General features: G+C 41.0%; 1 protein-coding gene across 5 annotated transcripts in view; it reads left to right on the top strand.

Moving 5' to 3' along the window:
* Positions 1–13,301, top strand: part of LOC120443832 (terminal nucleotidyltransferase 5C) — a 41,099-nt gene extending 27,798 nt beyond the window's left edge. For 2 of the 5 annotated variants that reach the window (XM_039623183.2, XM_039623184.2), the window contains one exon: positions 11,432–13,301. In XM_039623183.2, coding sequence (XP_039479117.2) covers positions 11,432–13,069 — 1,638 coding nt within the window. In that variant the 3' untranslated portion in view covers positions 13,070–13,301. Of the gene's footprint in view, positions 1–321; positions 377–8,231; positions 8,525–11,175; positions 11,364–11,431 lie in introns of those variants that run through there. The other 3 variants (XM_039623187.2, XM_039623186.2, XM_039623185.2) reach the window with 3 other exon arrangements.
* The last annotated feature ends 3,162 nt before the right edge of the window (positions 13,302–16,463 follow it).

Below are 16,463 nucleotides of genomic sequence, written 5' to 3'. Positions count from 1 at the left end.
TTTGGGGTACAGTGAAGGGTCCATTAGTGTGGCTGAAATATATACATTACGATAGGTTACTTTTGCTGCAGTGCTCACTTTATGGGCCAAATTAATTGAACGAAATGGTGCGCCTTGGCAAGATCCCATTCGAATGTGTTTTCTTGTTCTAATTTATTCTTGTTTGACAGCCAAGCGCCGTCGAATTTTCCCCAGTTTTAAATAGTTTTAAATACATTTTTCTATTTTCTGCAGCTTTTTAGTGGCGACACGTTTATCTGTCGCATGCATAATAAATTTATTCTCTTTATTGACCTTTTCACATATTTCTTTTGTTTGCAGGTAAGCTGCCATATCCCATGTAACATTGATATCTGCCCTGCAAACTCTGTATTGTGTAAGTATGGATCGCTTTTCCAATAGGTTCACTGACCAGAGGAAGGTACCGAAAAACACATTTCTGTTTGGCCACACAGAGAAACCAAAGAAAGGCGCGTTTGCACAAAATCCTAACAAAAAGTAAAAATGGCTAACAAGATTTCACTTTCGCGCTTTAAACGGCAAATCGCAGACAGTCGCAGATACTTTGTTGCACTCGCAATGCCAGTTGCACTTGTTGCATTTGTTGCAGTTTTTGCAGTTGCACTTGCTGTGGCAATGGCCATTGCAGTTGCACATAGAAGTTCCACCATCCGCAAAAGCGAAGATGAAATTTCTGTTTGCTGTGGCTTTGGTTGCAGTTTCATCAGTGACGCCTCTCTGCGGCTTTTACACAAAGAGGCAACTCCAAATGAACAAGTTGCGGTCTACTTGGGAGATTTTGACTAAATTGCATTTTATTGCATTTGCACAAGTGGCTGCTGATCAACATGAAACGGGGTTCTAGAACTATCCTGCAATTAAAACTGCAAATTAAACTTAAGCTTTATTGCTATTAATCCTGAGAACAAACTGTGCATCTTAAAGTTCGCCAAGAGGTTTCGATCTCAAGACTGTCGCTGCATCTTTCGGCAGCTGGCTTCAATTTCGTTTTCAACTTCGTTTTAAGGTGCAAACGCAGATGGAGTTGCCTCAGTGGCGGTCTCAGATTAAGTCGCGTCTTTGGGTTCTCAGGTGCTTGTTTTGATTTCAGCCTTTATTTTTTCTGGTGGTGCTGCATACAGTAACAGTATGGCCATAAAGCCACTACTCTACTCGCTGGTGGTGGTGTGTGGTGTTTTTGCGGTGGCGCAACGCTTCGGCATGTGCATGTTCATGTGCATGACTCGAGTGCATTGTACAACACACAAAGGCAAACACATGAACAATTGCCACAACATTAGCAGCAACAATTTGCGGCTTGTTTGGGCTCTGGGTTGGGCATTTGGTTTGCTTTGGTAGCCGCTGTTTGCTAAGTGAAAAGCCTTGTTTTGTTTTCCAGACATTTTCACCATTAACCGGTGGATTTCCTCTCCAGTTTAACAGGTCAGGGAGCCCATTTGGTTTGACTCATTTAAAAATCCTGTGATGTGTTTCCTTTAAACGCAAATGTCAAGATACATTTTGCAGCGAATAATTTTAATAACAAATACACAAATGTTTGAAAACTCCTTTCACTTTTTTGAAAAGTTGAAACCAATCCGTCGTTGTTGCTGTATGGCTGTGTTGCTGTGTTGCAGTCGTGCAACGAAGCATTGCCCGCAGCCGCAACTTCGCAGAATATTTGCCACATTGCCACAGATACACGAGGCAAGGTGGCATTTCAGAGTTCCACTGACACAGAGACCAACTAAAGCGCAACGCAAATTCGCAACGCGAAGCGAAACGAATCGCGAATCGAGCCGAAGTACGAGTGCCTGCCAGATACAGATTCACTTACCGAAGCAGATACATTTACAGATACAGATACAGGCATAATGCAGCGTTGAACGAACTTTTAGTGGCTGCCACTAACCTTTCAGCCATACAAGCCATACACACACATGCATATTTGTATCTGCCACTCACACCAAATACATTCCCTGATGATCCAGCACTGCTGCAGACGATTCTGCTGGTCCGGCCAAGCGCATCGAATGTATCTCGGCGTCGAGAGAGAACTATAATTGAAATCGGGTTTCTATTTTTATTGCCATTTGATTATTTGACGACCGCCCGATGGCTGCGCACTCGAGTGGAGCACAGCAAAAAAAACCGAAGGCATCGACTCATGTCTAATAAGCAGATTACGCAGCTCGCACTTGAATGCCCACACATCGGTGCAAATCAACAGGGCACTCCAAGCTCAAGAATATGCCAAAAAAATGGAAACAAAAATGCTTGAACAAACCAAAAGATATTCATGACGTAATTTCTGCTGGATTATAATTGGAGATACACTTTTCTCATCCACAAAGTTCAATTTAGATGATTTATTATTATTATTAATATTATTATTTCAATTCAAAAATGACTTGGGGAATTTAAAATGCTGTTCATCTTTCATCATCCAAAATTAATCTCGCCTGGATAAATAATGCCTTTCGATTCGAGGAAGCACTTCAAGCTAGGCAGCAAAAGATATTTGGAGCGTGCATATTTTGTAGTACGATTTACAATTTTCTTTTAAACTATGCTTTATATCTTGCCCAATTGCGTAACCGCTCTTTTTAACGATCTACTTGAAATGGCAGCCACGTAGCTGCCGAGAGTTGTTGTCACGTCGAAGAAAGTGAAATTACAAAATTTTAAAAATCAAACACAAACCCAAAAGTTGGTTGACGCAAGGGCCAGACACAGGCCGTTGGGTCAACTAATCGACAATCGACCAGCGAATTCCAATAGTCCAGATATGCAGCACCACTTCCACTGGGTGAATGAAAACTGACAATAGGTGTATATAGATAGAAAACGGATTGTGTACAATCTATGGATGTCGATTGGAGATTGCAGTTGATTACAGATCAGTGCGATCGTGATTGGTTCGGGCCATTAACCGATTGGGCCTGCACGTGCTGACTACAGCAGAGGATTGTCAATCATCTCGAACATCATCTGAGCTTCTGAGCATCTGAGTGGCGTTTGATGTGGTGATAAGTCCGACTATATAAGTTTGTGGATGGATTCCTGTCCGCCGGTGGTGTGCTTATGTATGAGATGTAATAAGCAATAATTTACGGAATTTTTGTTTGTGCAAGCAGTTTAATTTCGCTTTATTTGTTGCCGAGTCGTCTTCTCTCCGCCATCTCGTTTTATTTTTATTGTGCTTACTCGCCTGCATACCTACTATACAAATAAAGTATGTAAGCGTCTTCGCGGGGCAATAAACCCTGCTCGACTTTTGCACGCCGATGTGTGATGGGGGGAAAAGTAAACTTAAATCGACCAAAAACACGATTATTAAATTATTATTTCAATTTATTTAAGCATGGCCCAAATCTTGAGCACTTAAGGGACACTTAGCGCAAGCAACATAAATCAGCTGTTGGACTTGTTTGGCCCAGCGCACGATCACTTAATTGCCTTGTTTTCGATCCCAGTTAGCATTAGCAGTGAATCAACCCATCAACCCAGCAACCGACAGCACAGGCAAATCCCAACTGGCTTAGTCACCATCCAGTATGTAGACCCAGCCCCTGATGTCGGGCCAACCCACGTTGGCGTAAATACTTCTGATCAATTCGTTTATGGGTCAAGATGTGCAATTCGCGATTAATCAGCCAGCATCTATATCGTTCCGCGCATGCCAAAAAAGAAAAACAGAAAACAGTGTGGGGGAGGCAACAGTCAAAAAGATACTTTTATTCGTGCTAAACAAGCCAACTAATCCACACCTGAATCTGGCACAAGTGCCGACTGTAGGTACAACTGTTTCTACCCTATTTATATACATCATATATATAGATACAGATTGTTTTAGTTGACATTTTTTCAGCTTACCTGGCATGTTCTACTTGGTGGTTGCTTGGTTTTTGTTTCGCCGATTTCGCTCTTATCATTTTGCCAGCGGAAAAGTATCTGTTGCGGTACTACTTCTTTGGTTTCGAAGGCGGAAGTAAATGCTAGGAAACAAATTCAGCCACAGCTTCAAGTAGAACAAAGAAGTAGACAAAGTCTAATACAAATTTCCGTGTAAAGATTTTGATTGATGTATATAAGAAAAAATCAATAAGTATTCACGTTTGTGTACTCCCAAGGCTCGGGACAATAATGAGTTTGGAGTGGCCACTTTTTGAGGAGATTCCACATTTTCCACACTGTTATTGTATTCATTTTTCCCGGCTGTCGGTGCTTATATGGATACATGAGTATATTAACTTTATTCGAGCACACAGATAGATGGCACTTTCTCAGTTCCCAGGAAGCAATTGATAGTGGCTAAAAATCAGTTTTAATGACACGAAGTCATTTATCAATTTTAATTACTTAGAGGCATCGAAAATTTAAACGTTTATTAAAACGGTGGAGGCCAGAACGAAGGGAGTATGTGGCATAGTATAGGTTTCAAGGTCGCCCAAAAGCACACGTCGAAAGTATCTCGGAGTTTCGATGTAAGCGATTTTAATTGATTTCAAGTCAAATTGCCATTAACTGATAGATGGAAGGCACGTCGACAGACAGGTAGAGAAAAAGCACCAGAACACACACACATTTGGGCCTCTCCAGAACCTCTGATACCCCTGATATTACTCGCTACCCCTCGATAACGACTGCTAAATCCGCATGCCGCAACTTTTTACTATTCTACCTATTCGACGGAGTGCTTGTATGTGTATCCCATGGATACAGAGATACTCATCGTCACATTGCTGTAATTATAAGTTGCATGATTCTAAGTCACGCTAGAAAACAATGAGTATCCGAAACAAAAGTAACAATCGCAGAACAACACTCCAGACACTAAAACACATTAAATTGATATCAAACTAGGCGAACAGCAATTCGCCATTTCCAAAGCCTATAAAAAGTAAATATCAGAACTACGCAAAAGCCACAAAGACAAGACGAGTAACGAAAACAAAAACACCATTTGCAATTGAAAGTTTGTTTATCTGTTGACTCAATCGCCAAATTGAAATCAGTTGATACGCAAAGCGAAGTGAACTTAAACTCGTTTAGAGTCGGAATAGTCGTTAGTTTTAAAGCGAATGAAAATGGCAATAAAAAATACATTGTATAGTATCGAAAATATTGAAGATAATTAAAAACCTTTGGTAAAGCACTCGAAATGAATAACTGAACTCTCCAGCATAATAATTAAAATCGGGTAAAACAACCACCTAAATATTTGTATATTTCAGGTAAATATTTGCCACTCAGGCTTTCATCGAGCGTTAAAGCAACGAATAATTATGACATGGAAAACAAAAAATTTATACAAATTCGCCTACCATTTCTTGTTGACAATAATATTTGCACAAATGCTGAACAGTAATTTTGTGTTTGTCCATAATCAGTTGCGTTATGAAAAAATTGAATGATATAGATATAGATTATATAGCAGAGTATTAGGTTTTCCAATTTTCCATCTATTTAATAATCTCCCTTTTTTGTGGGGCAGATTTCGAATTTGATTCCATTTTAATGATCTTCTATTAAATGACTTTATATAAATACAGCCTATTACAATTTGGACTGCAATTTACTTTTTCATTTATAATTAGGTTATACATTTTTTGCCTCCAGTATTTACTTTTTATGACTAATTTAAGCACGAGTCGGAAATGAGCCTATTTGATTGCATAATCGGGATAATGTTGGAAAAGGGAAAGACAAACCGACCAGCCCACGAATAAAATATATTACCCGAGTGCCAATCGTCCAATAAAGTCAAATCAAGCCAGACAAATCCAAATCAAATCAAACTTGAATGACTCTCCCTCTCACTTCCCCACTTCGGTGTCACGTTTTGACTCGGTTCCAAAATTTTGACACAGAAAATAAATAAGGAAAATGAAACCTAACCAAAGTCTGCCAAGAAACCGAAAGTTAAGAAGCAAAAAAGTGCTGAAAGCCGAAGTCAAAAGCAATTAAAGGTAGATAGAAATGATTCAAAAGGAACGGAAGGAAGTGCAGCCTAAAAAAATTTTCCGCTTTGTCGTACACCGCAAAGTTCAAAAATGTTATGTGCACTCCGTAGTCACGAAACAAGTTAATGGAATCTTTTAACAAACCTAGCTTACATTGCTTTAATAACAGTTTAGATTCTAATTAGGATCGATTTGTCAGAGAAGGGTGTATTATACTAAAAAGCCTTAATCTAAGCTCAAAGCAACAAAACGTTCTTTAAATCTAGAAAAGGTCTATGGGATTTGGGTTAAATAATTCATAGGGGAACCACTTCGGTTTACTCCCAAGTACTTTAAAATTCTTGGGCGCTGTCGGCACTTTCATTTTCTGTCTGGTTGGAAGTATGTGAAACTATGCCAAAAACGCAAGTGTATCTCAATCTGATTTCGAGCGCGTGTTCGAAGCTGATTTTGTTGGATCGAATTGAGTGCGTATTTGAAATGTCGGTCGAACCGGTTTGGTGGTTCGGGGCCTGAGGCCTGAGGTTTTTCGATATATACCCGTCGCCTGGCATAACAATTAGCCGCGACTTGCATTTGTGGATGGGGTGATAGCTAGAATTTGGCCGCCACACTTTCGTTTCGGCCTGTTGGCCAAGCCAAGCCCTGTGTTGAATGGATGGAATGGCGGAACTCGAGGTATCCAAAGGCAAGCGTGAGATACAGATATATTTGCAATGGACATGGCTTATTGGGTCAGGGTCGCCATAAATGAGTCTGCGTCTTGCCAAACAAACAAGCGACCACGTCGCACCAAAACCTCATCCATCGGCCACAGATACAGATACAGATACAAAAATGGTGAGCTGCGGTATACGGTGCAGGGTATACTGCTAACAACTAACTGACAACAACAATAGCATTCATAATGGCAACAAGCTTGGCTCCACTGCGACCTCAGCTCCCAGCGTTTTATATTATATTTCTCGTGTGCTGGTGCTGCAGTGCTAGATGGTTTCGTATCTGCAAGATACATTAACGCTTGCCTCAATCTCAATGTTACTGTGCTTTTTCAGGCTTCCATCACGAGCGTATAGGCATTAATCAAGCGATATCCGAAAACAACCTTTCAAAAAGATAAGCGAAATACAAAAACAGCAAAATCACAAATAGCGTTGCAAAATGTTGGTTAAATTATAACTTTGAGCCGACCGACAGTTATTCTAATAACGGTAAGGCTAATGAAGCTTAATTATAATTAAGTGATCTGCATATCTTATGGCATCGAATTGCTGTGCTAATCTCATTACTCGATATTCATAAGCAGTCGAAACGGGATTAATTCCTTTACGTCTGTATAATAAGTATTCATCAGATAAATATTCCAGATAGTATTTCATGAGATTACGGTTGCTAAGCTTTGTATACATACATATGTATGTCGTTACCAAATGATTATTTATACAAGTTGTGTAAATTTTTGGCTATCGTCGTCTCCCAATTACCATACATAATACTAATTCTAATCCTCATTGGACGCAGAAGAATTCCGTCTTATCGCAAGAGGACAGCTTTTTTTTTTGCTTATTGGTTCTTGGTTTGTTGTTTTGCTGCTTAGTTGTTTATTTAATTTTTTCTGCATTGTCACTAAAAACAAAATGTACTTTATTAGACTTAACCATTTGGCGATTAATTCATAGCATATAATCTCCTGTTTTCATGGAACTATAGGTTTTCATCCCAGAGCAAAGCATTAATAATGAAATTAAAAAATGCATTGCCAATATGGATAAAAAAGGCCCACGCACACACAGACAGTCACTCACCTAGAAGACCCCATTCTTCTTCTTCGCTTTATCAGCTGAGCGAGCAACACCCGCATGTTGCAGTGCACTGAAAAAAAGAGTGTGGGGAAGAGAGAGTGTGAGAGGGGGAGCGAGATCGACCGACTAACCCAAAGTTGTTGTTGTAGTGTGTGCGTGTGTGTGTCCCCTTCTAAAAAAGCCCCAAAAGCATAAAACTCACTCAAACGGCATTCCACTCAAGCGCCTCGTGACGTCAGCTGAGAGAGAGAGAGAGAGAGAGCGCGAGTGGGAAGGAGCTTTTACCACTTGCGCTTTGCTCTCTATATAGTTTCTTGTTCGCGATTCAGATTGGAGTTATTTTTCAGAGCAAGCGGCAGCGTCTACGTCAATTCATTTCGTTTTCGAGCGTACAACTGAACGGTCGTTCTTCTCTGCGCGAACTAGAAAAATAAGAAGCAATCGAGAGTGTGAGAGCCGAAATTTAAATTAAAAATCATACGAAATAAAAAGTGTACAGTGCTGAAAGAAAAAGAAAAAACAAGAGTGTGTATGTCATTGCAAGCAGATTGTATTTAATTCACATACAAACACGCGAATACATCGAATCGCATCAAAAACCGTTTGATTCGCTTAGTTGCCTTGAGTAGGCGCCAATTGTGGGCACCACCCACCGCCCGCCTCCTCCGCTTGTTTTCCTCTTTCTTCGACGGTAATGCGGTGCTAAAACAAAATCCACACGGAGTCCATATTTGTTTAAGCCTGAGTTTACACTAGGTATGTCAAAATAATAGAAAATGGCAAACCCCAAAATATGTACGAATGTGTGATGAAATTGGAAAATAAATCAAATTGATAGTGAATATTGTTCTAACGAAAAGGTTGGAAACAACTGAAGCGCTTTGCGATTTGTTTTAACATAAACATACTGCCCAAATACCCATAATTCATGATTTAAATAATGTTACAAATTAGTTATGTATGCAATTAAAATTAGTATAGCATTTCTTCTGAGTGTAGGCTTTGATTTTTCGAGTTTTTTCTCGCCACTTATTTTTTTCTATAATAGACTTTCTGCCATTGTTGGGCATTCGCTGCTTTCCTTAGCCGCGAAAGATGGGAGAGAAGGAGGGCAAAAAACAACGATTTTCACTTTTATTTGAGACCAGTCTAGGCCAACACACACACACGCTCAAACAAACACACTCACAAACACACACACGCAGAAACACCTGTTTGCATGTCTGAGTGAAGCACCTGCACTGCCACCGAGAAACCGTTATGATAATGATAAAGCCAAAGATAATGCATTTCGAATTGTGCATTTACGAATCGTACGCAAATTGGTGAAAATTAGGTGGATAATGTATACAAAATTGTGAAATTGAGCTGTGATTCATAAAGAACAGTGTCTGAACTATCTTAATGCTACAAAGCATTATCGCATTGATTTCATGGATGACTATTGCAGCATCATGCTTTTATTATTTTCAAATAACTAAATAGTAGACAGTATTTGTTTGATGTGTGTCGAAAAGTATAGAAAGTAATTAACAGGAGCATAATCAAATTTTATTTGATTTCACACGTTGTCTAACCATTAACTAGCGCAGCAAAGGTGTTTATTAAATCAAAAAGAAAGCCGCATCCGAATTGAAGTTTCTGCCTGCAATATTCCAAGGGCGAATTCTCCTCAAAACGATTGTCGTCTCATGAAAATGCAGTTTAAGCAATTACAATAAATACATGACAGCGGCAATTTGTGCTTGTGCGCGACGTCAATGGCAATTAATAAATAACTAATTGTCCGGCTGTTGGCAAAAACAACAAGAAGGCTAACTTAACTGGAACTGAGTGAATAACAATACCGTGTTTTTCCACCGCCCCTTCCCCTCTATCACCCATTCTCAGCCATATAAAGTGTGAACTGAGCCACGCGGCAGTTCTCAAGATGCTAAGATCCAAAGCGAAATCGCACCGACCCCGGCGACCCGAAACAAAATTTAGTTATATTACCCAATTCACACGAAACCTGAGCACAAAATTAATACGCCACAGAGCTGCGCGAAGTTTCCCAAAAAAGCTAAAGATATACACAAATAACTAACATTGAGTACTCAGTGCAAGAACTTTGCAAATAATACTAGAATTTTACCAGCTTTTTACTTATCTAAAAGTTACGGCAGCGATACGGTGAAACTATTGCATCAGCCGCAAAAAGAAAGTATTGCAAACAATAAAACCGAAGGTACAAAATCCTGTGCTGAAAGTTAGCTCAACAAAGTGATCTTTTTGGTGTGAATGATATCATTGGGATTTGAAGAGGTCTGCGGATAGAATTGCAGGCGACTAAGCTGTCATCGCAACTGGGCGAGTGCACTGTGAATCATTCGAGGCAGAAATGCATTTGCATGGTATTAAAATTCCAATTAAGACGGTTCCTCACTCGTTCATCACCCCACCTCGCTAATCGGCGCTCGGAATTATTCGTCCGCCTCCTATATTTCTATATTATATACATATATTTTGTGCGGTCGCCGGTCGGTTATGCCAGAAAATTAATTTTTTTTTTTTGTGAACGCACAAACAAAATGATAAAAAGAGAACCCAAACCCACACACACACACACACACACACAAACGCACACACACACACTCGCAGATAAAACTCATGCAGGAGATAGAGCTAAACGATATAATAGCCATTCCATGTATACAACAGTAGCACAAAACAGAGAAGTGGGATAACGAATAGGGAATTTTGGGGGCTCCAACGTCGCCTCGATAAGAACGCGGAACTTTCGACTGTTTCGACTGGGCTATGTAGATCCGATTCTATCCCATTCGATGTGATGCCAAAACTCTGGTGGCTTCTTTGGGCGTTTGGGCGCGGAGAACGCGAATTCGTGAAATAAAATAAGCAATAAATAGCTCGGCATTTAGTGTTTGGCGCGTAGGCCGCTCTAGCGCACAGCAACAGCCGAATAGTCGAATTTAGCGAATTTAAAGCAAATTAATTAATTAAAAGAAGAAGCCCCGGGCAGCGTTTGGCATTGGCCAGATAAACTGGCAAAACAAATAAATAAATAACAGAGGCGACAATATCATGATGATACAACGACATGAAAGCAATCGAAAAGAGCCAGAGTGCCGAGATAATGGAATAGAACAGCAATACATATAAGCTGTATACATACATTTGTATATGCCCGCTCCCTCTGCAAAGCAAACAAATTAATATCAAGGCAGCACAATACTATCTACTATCATATAAAAAACAAAACAATGTATGGGCCTTGCATGCTGAACATTTGTTATTTATTTGAAATATTTTGATAATTCCTTTTTTCAAAAAACTATTTTTCGAATTTTCCCTGTTAAAATCCAACAACGTGGCTCTCGAAATGTAATCAAACATTTGCTTTTTAACCAGTACTCATTCGTTAGACCTCGACATTTCCACATCCACCCAAAATTCCTAATACAAAATTCGGTTTGTTGAAAACCCCGAAAGCAAGCCAACCACATACGCCACCACAATTACAATAACGATGGTAGTTTAGATCAGTGGAGGAATCGAAACCAGTAGCAACCAAAGCCATAGCACTAGATTATTGGTATTATAAGTTAAGCCTAAGACATTCCCACGACGCTCTACTAACTTTGGACTCTCTTCCTTTTGCAGTGCGGGACACTAGACGGAGCCGAACCGTTGTATCATCAACAGCGCAGCAACAGAATGGACGTCTATCAGATCGACGATGGATTCCACTCGGACGGCGGCACCGAGACTCCGCCGCCGTCTCCCAGTTCTGGGTCATCGATCGCCTCGACCTCGGACCACGGATCGCTGGAGAGCGTGGATACCGGGGGGACGCAGCGGCTGGCCGTTCTATCGTTCGAGCAGGTGAGCAAGCTGCACGACGTCATGGACGAGAAGGTGGCCATCCACGGACGCGGAAACTTCCCTACGCTGGAGGTAACGCTAAAGGATCTGGTCAACCTGGTGCGCCGCAAGCTGGAGGCGGAGGTGAACGCCGGCGGCGCCGGGGTGTTAGTTAAGGACATCCGTCTCAACGGCGGGGCAGCTAGTCATGTTTTAGCCAGCGAGGATCAGCCGTACAATGACCTGGACCTGATATTCGCCATCGAGCTTAGTTCGCCACGCGTCTTTGACCGCGTCAAGGTGGCGGTGCTCAACACCCTGCTGGACTTGATGCCCGAGGGCGTCTGCAAGCGCCGCATCTACACGTGCTCTCTGAAGGAGGCCTACGTGGGCAAGATGGTGAAGGTGAACAACAACAATGACGGCGACCGCTGGTCGCTCATTTCGCTGGGCAACTCGCCGGGCCACAAGAACGTCGAGCTAAAGTTCGTGGACACCATGAGACGCCAGTTCGAGTTCTCGGTGGACTCGTTCCAGATTGTGCTGGATTCTCTGCTACTCTTCTACGACTGCGCCGCTCTGCCCATCTCGGAGAACTTCTATCCGACGGTGGTCGGCGAGTCGGTTTACGGGGACTTCCAGGAGGCACTCTACCACTTGCAAAAGAAACTGATCTCAACGCGTCAGCCGGAGGAGATACGAGGCGGCGGCCTGCTCAAGTACTGCAATCTATTGGTGCGCAACTACAAGGCCGTCGACTCGCAGCTCATCAAGACCCTGGAGCGATACATGTGCTCGCGCTTCTTCATCGATTTCCCGGACATCAATACGCAGACTACCAAGCTGGAGGCCTACTTGCGTAACCATTTCTGGGGCGTCGATGAGGAACCGCTGCAGTATCAGTACCTGATGCATTTACGGGAGGTGGTCGAGATGTCGACGGTCTGTCTGATGGGCCACGAGCGGCGTCAGTCGCTCCATCTAATCCAGTCGTTGGCCGCTCAGGTGCTCTTCAACAAGCAGGAGAAACAGCAGCAGCAGCAGGCTCAAGAGAAGTACCAGCAGCAACAGCAGCAGCATCAGCAAAATCAGCATCAGCAACAACAACAACGTCAGCATCAGTTCCTGGACCCAGCGCAGCAGCAGCAACAGCAGCAGCAGACACAGACGCAACAGCAGCAGCCGCAGCAGGCAGCTACCCTGACCCTTGTTCCGCAAGCGTCGCCCACGGGTCAGGCGCAGACCATTTATGTGCAACAGGCCGCACCAGCCGCCGTGTGCTGTACGAGCAGCGCAGATCAGACGCCGGCAGCGGCCCCACAGACCATACAGATACAGGCCGGTCCGCCGGGACTCATCTATGCCAACGGCGTCTACTATGCACCTGTGATCCCCAGCACCATCTGCACGTGCAACTCCACCTGGCTGAGCACGTGATTAGGACGGCAGGAGCAGGAGCAGGAGCAGCAGCAACAGCACGAGCAGCAACAGTTCCAACAGCAACAGTGGTCAAAGAATGCATTGGGAGCGACGCTTTTGGCTGAAACTGAAACTGAACCACCACTAGAAACAGCACCGATAGCACCACCATCTCAACCACCACCATCTCAGCCACCATCATCACCGTCACCAACAGCACCCAGAACCCCAGTCCAAAACCAGATCAGATCCACGACCATCAGCAGCAGCAAAAAGAAGAAGAACAAGGCCAAGCAGCAGACAGCAATAGAAGCAGAAAGCAATTGCAACAAGACGACGACCACAGCATCCATGACAAGGACAACAAAGAGCAGAGGGATTAAGCAAACGGCAGCAGCATCAATTGAAGCATGTGCATCCCAAGAAGGAGCCGGTGGAATTAAGGGAAGCTTGGTGCTGACACCTCAGCAGATCAACGGACTGCCCGTTTACAACCAACTAGAGGATGGCGGCCGATCGGCGGCGGGAACGTACAGCGGACAGTTTGCCTACTTCTATCCGCACGACGGCTCGGCGCCCAGTATGTTTCTGCTGGGAAAGGATTCCTACCTCAATGTTACCGAACAGCAGGAGCAGCACCATAATCATCAGTTTGTTTAGGATGTGGAGAAGAAGATGTGGAAAACGGTTCATGCTCGCTAGCCGTGCCCCTTGGCACTTTACGATTACTGTTGATTCATAATTCATATATTCGGTTGGCTACTTTCTTCGTTAACTGTATGATCAGAGGTCTATTTAACTGTTCCTTTTCTATATCTCTAATTCGATGTGTCTGGCGACTTAAAAGCCTTTCTACGACACTTGGCACACACGCGCTCCTACTTTAATAATGTAACTATCCCGAGAGTTTGAACCGCAGACTGAACTTCAGCCGCTGTTAGATGTTGAACAGGGACACCACCTAAATCACTGACCCACGAAAAGGACGAAAACGATTGCGTATCATCATTAATTTGGCTATATGAATCCTTTTACATCATATTTACGTTTATTGTGTATTTTCATTTGCTTAAGAAAACTAAATTTTAATTTGAAAAACATAGAAAGTCAAACCAAAAAAAAAAACAAAAAAAAAAAGATAATTTAAAGCCAAAATTTAATTTGTTTGCTCGGTCGAAAGTCGTTTTCAACTTTTCCAACATTCATTTTTTTTTTGTAATAAACCTACCCAAAAACCCAAAGCTGTAATGTAATTTTGGATTTGCCGACCCACATATCCCCCACAATATCATTGTATTTTTTAATAAACAGACACACAAAACCTACAAAAGTGATCAAAAATACGGTGCATATAGCACGTTAATTTCGAATTGACCTTTTTGTATGTCGACTGCAACAGACGAAGGCGGCGTTTTGGGTTCCAGTCTACAAATTCCAAGCAACAATCTAATTGCAGGCTGAAATGATAATTTAAAGCGATGATATGTAAATATTAGTCAAATTAATGTGGACGAGGATTCGAAAGTGTAGAGAATATATATTTGTATGGTGTACCAGAAGTTGCTCAATGAAATTCAATCCACAAAACAAAGTTAAACGAAATGAAGTTTTAAGTAATGTGTAGAAAGTGTAAAAACAAAATCTCTGATCGAAACAATGAGATATGTCATATTTTGTAGAATATTTTCGGTGTGTCCTGACAACAGCAACATATGTATGTGAATAATTGATTGAGTGAATTGTTAAATCCAGGTGGGTGATAATTTATGAATGGTTAACTGATATAGGCATGATATACATAGATATGCTCCAGACAACAAATATTAATAGTTCGAAACGAAACATTTCTTGGAAAACCATCTAGAAATGTTAAATTATTGTGTAATTCTCTTATTGCAATTGCAACAAAATACCACAAGCGACTAAGAAATATATACTTATATGCAACCATAAATATATATTTATATCCACAACATATGAAAGACAAATGTTCCACAAAACAAAACGAGTTGAAGATGAGTGGATGTCAATGACGATGGATGATGGTTAGTTTACGATGTCTCCTCTCTGTGTGCATTCTTTCATAACTTTGAGAATTGTCTACCAACTACACACTTTTGTATAATGTTAACCTTGAACTTGTGTTTTGAATTTATGTATTAACTTTAGTTTAAACATTGTGACATAATGTACGATCTACGCTGTATGTATGTGTATATATCCAGATTATTTATATGCATATTCGACAAGGTCCAAAGCCAACGTATTCCAATTTGCAATCTGCAAAACATTTTACTTAGTGCAAACTTTAAAACTGATACCGAATTATATAACTGAATCAAAATCTAAACCAAAAACTAACAAAAAAAAAAAACAGGAAATGAATTACGATTTGTTCGGTCGAAATTCTTTGGTTTTGCCAACTGCAATGAAGAGGTTTATTTCATATTTGGGTCCCTTAGTTAAAGATTGGGCTGGGCGGATTGTGTTTTTACACAATATAATAAAAAAAAAATACAATATATAGATATATACACATATATATATATATATATATTAGCTGTAAAATAGTTGGATAAGCCTGTAGAGAAGAGGACATATTTTGAAATATCTCTAGCGTGTAATATTAAATTTATATATCTACATATACAGATAAAGATAAAGATACCAGATACAGATACCAGATATAATTGTAAATTCAAGCAAATCAATCAACAATCTATTGAGATTTGTATATAATATATATACTTAATTACGTATATCTAATTATTATACCAGCACACAAATACACCACAAGCAGACACCACACACACATACACCACAACACACAAACAATATATAAATATTACTTACATATTACATTATATATATAAAAGATAATAATAATAATGTATCTATATCTATACCATATACAACAATTACCATATATATTACTTCTGTGCGCTTCTTGCGATCTAAGGAATTTCAATAAAAACAAAGAAAAATACCTAAAAAGTATAAAACCGACGAAAAATACAAAAAAATATACAAAAAACAAAAATATAAATCCGTTTGAGCATTTATTACTGTCAGTTTTCAACATGGGCCATGGGGCATGGAGTTCGAGAAATTCGTTGGCAGATTCGCCGTCGATGTCCATAACCAGTTGGCCAATGGAATGGAATAAAATGGTCAACTGTTCGTTTCCTCCTTTCCAATTTTATGGCTAACATCTGCCGATTATGAGCGAGCGGAGCTTGGGGTCCGCCGAAATGCATCTTGGGAGTGGGATGGAGTCCCGACTCCGACTTAAGACAGCCTCAACCTCGACAACTTCATCTTCATTTTCATGTGCAGCCGGCTGGCTTTCGCTTCTCGGGCTGGTTTCACTTTTTGTTCAATTTAATTCGCATGTGTTTTTCGGGTAAAATGT

The sequence above is a fragment of the Drosophila santomea genome, chromosome 2L (assembly GCF_016746245.2).
Source record: "Drosophila santomea strain STO CAGO 1482 chromosome 2L, Prin_Dsan_1.1, whole genome shotgun sequence".
Lineage (NCBI taxonomy): Eukaryota > Metazoa > Arthropoda > Insecta > Diptera > Drosophilidae > Drosophila > Drosophila santomea.
Note: the sequence above shows the minus strand (reverse complement) of the source record. Positions and strands in the feature narration are given on the sequence as shown.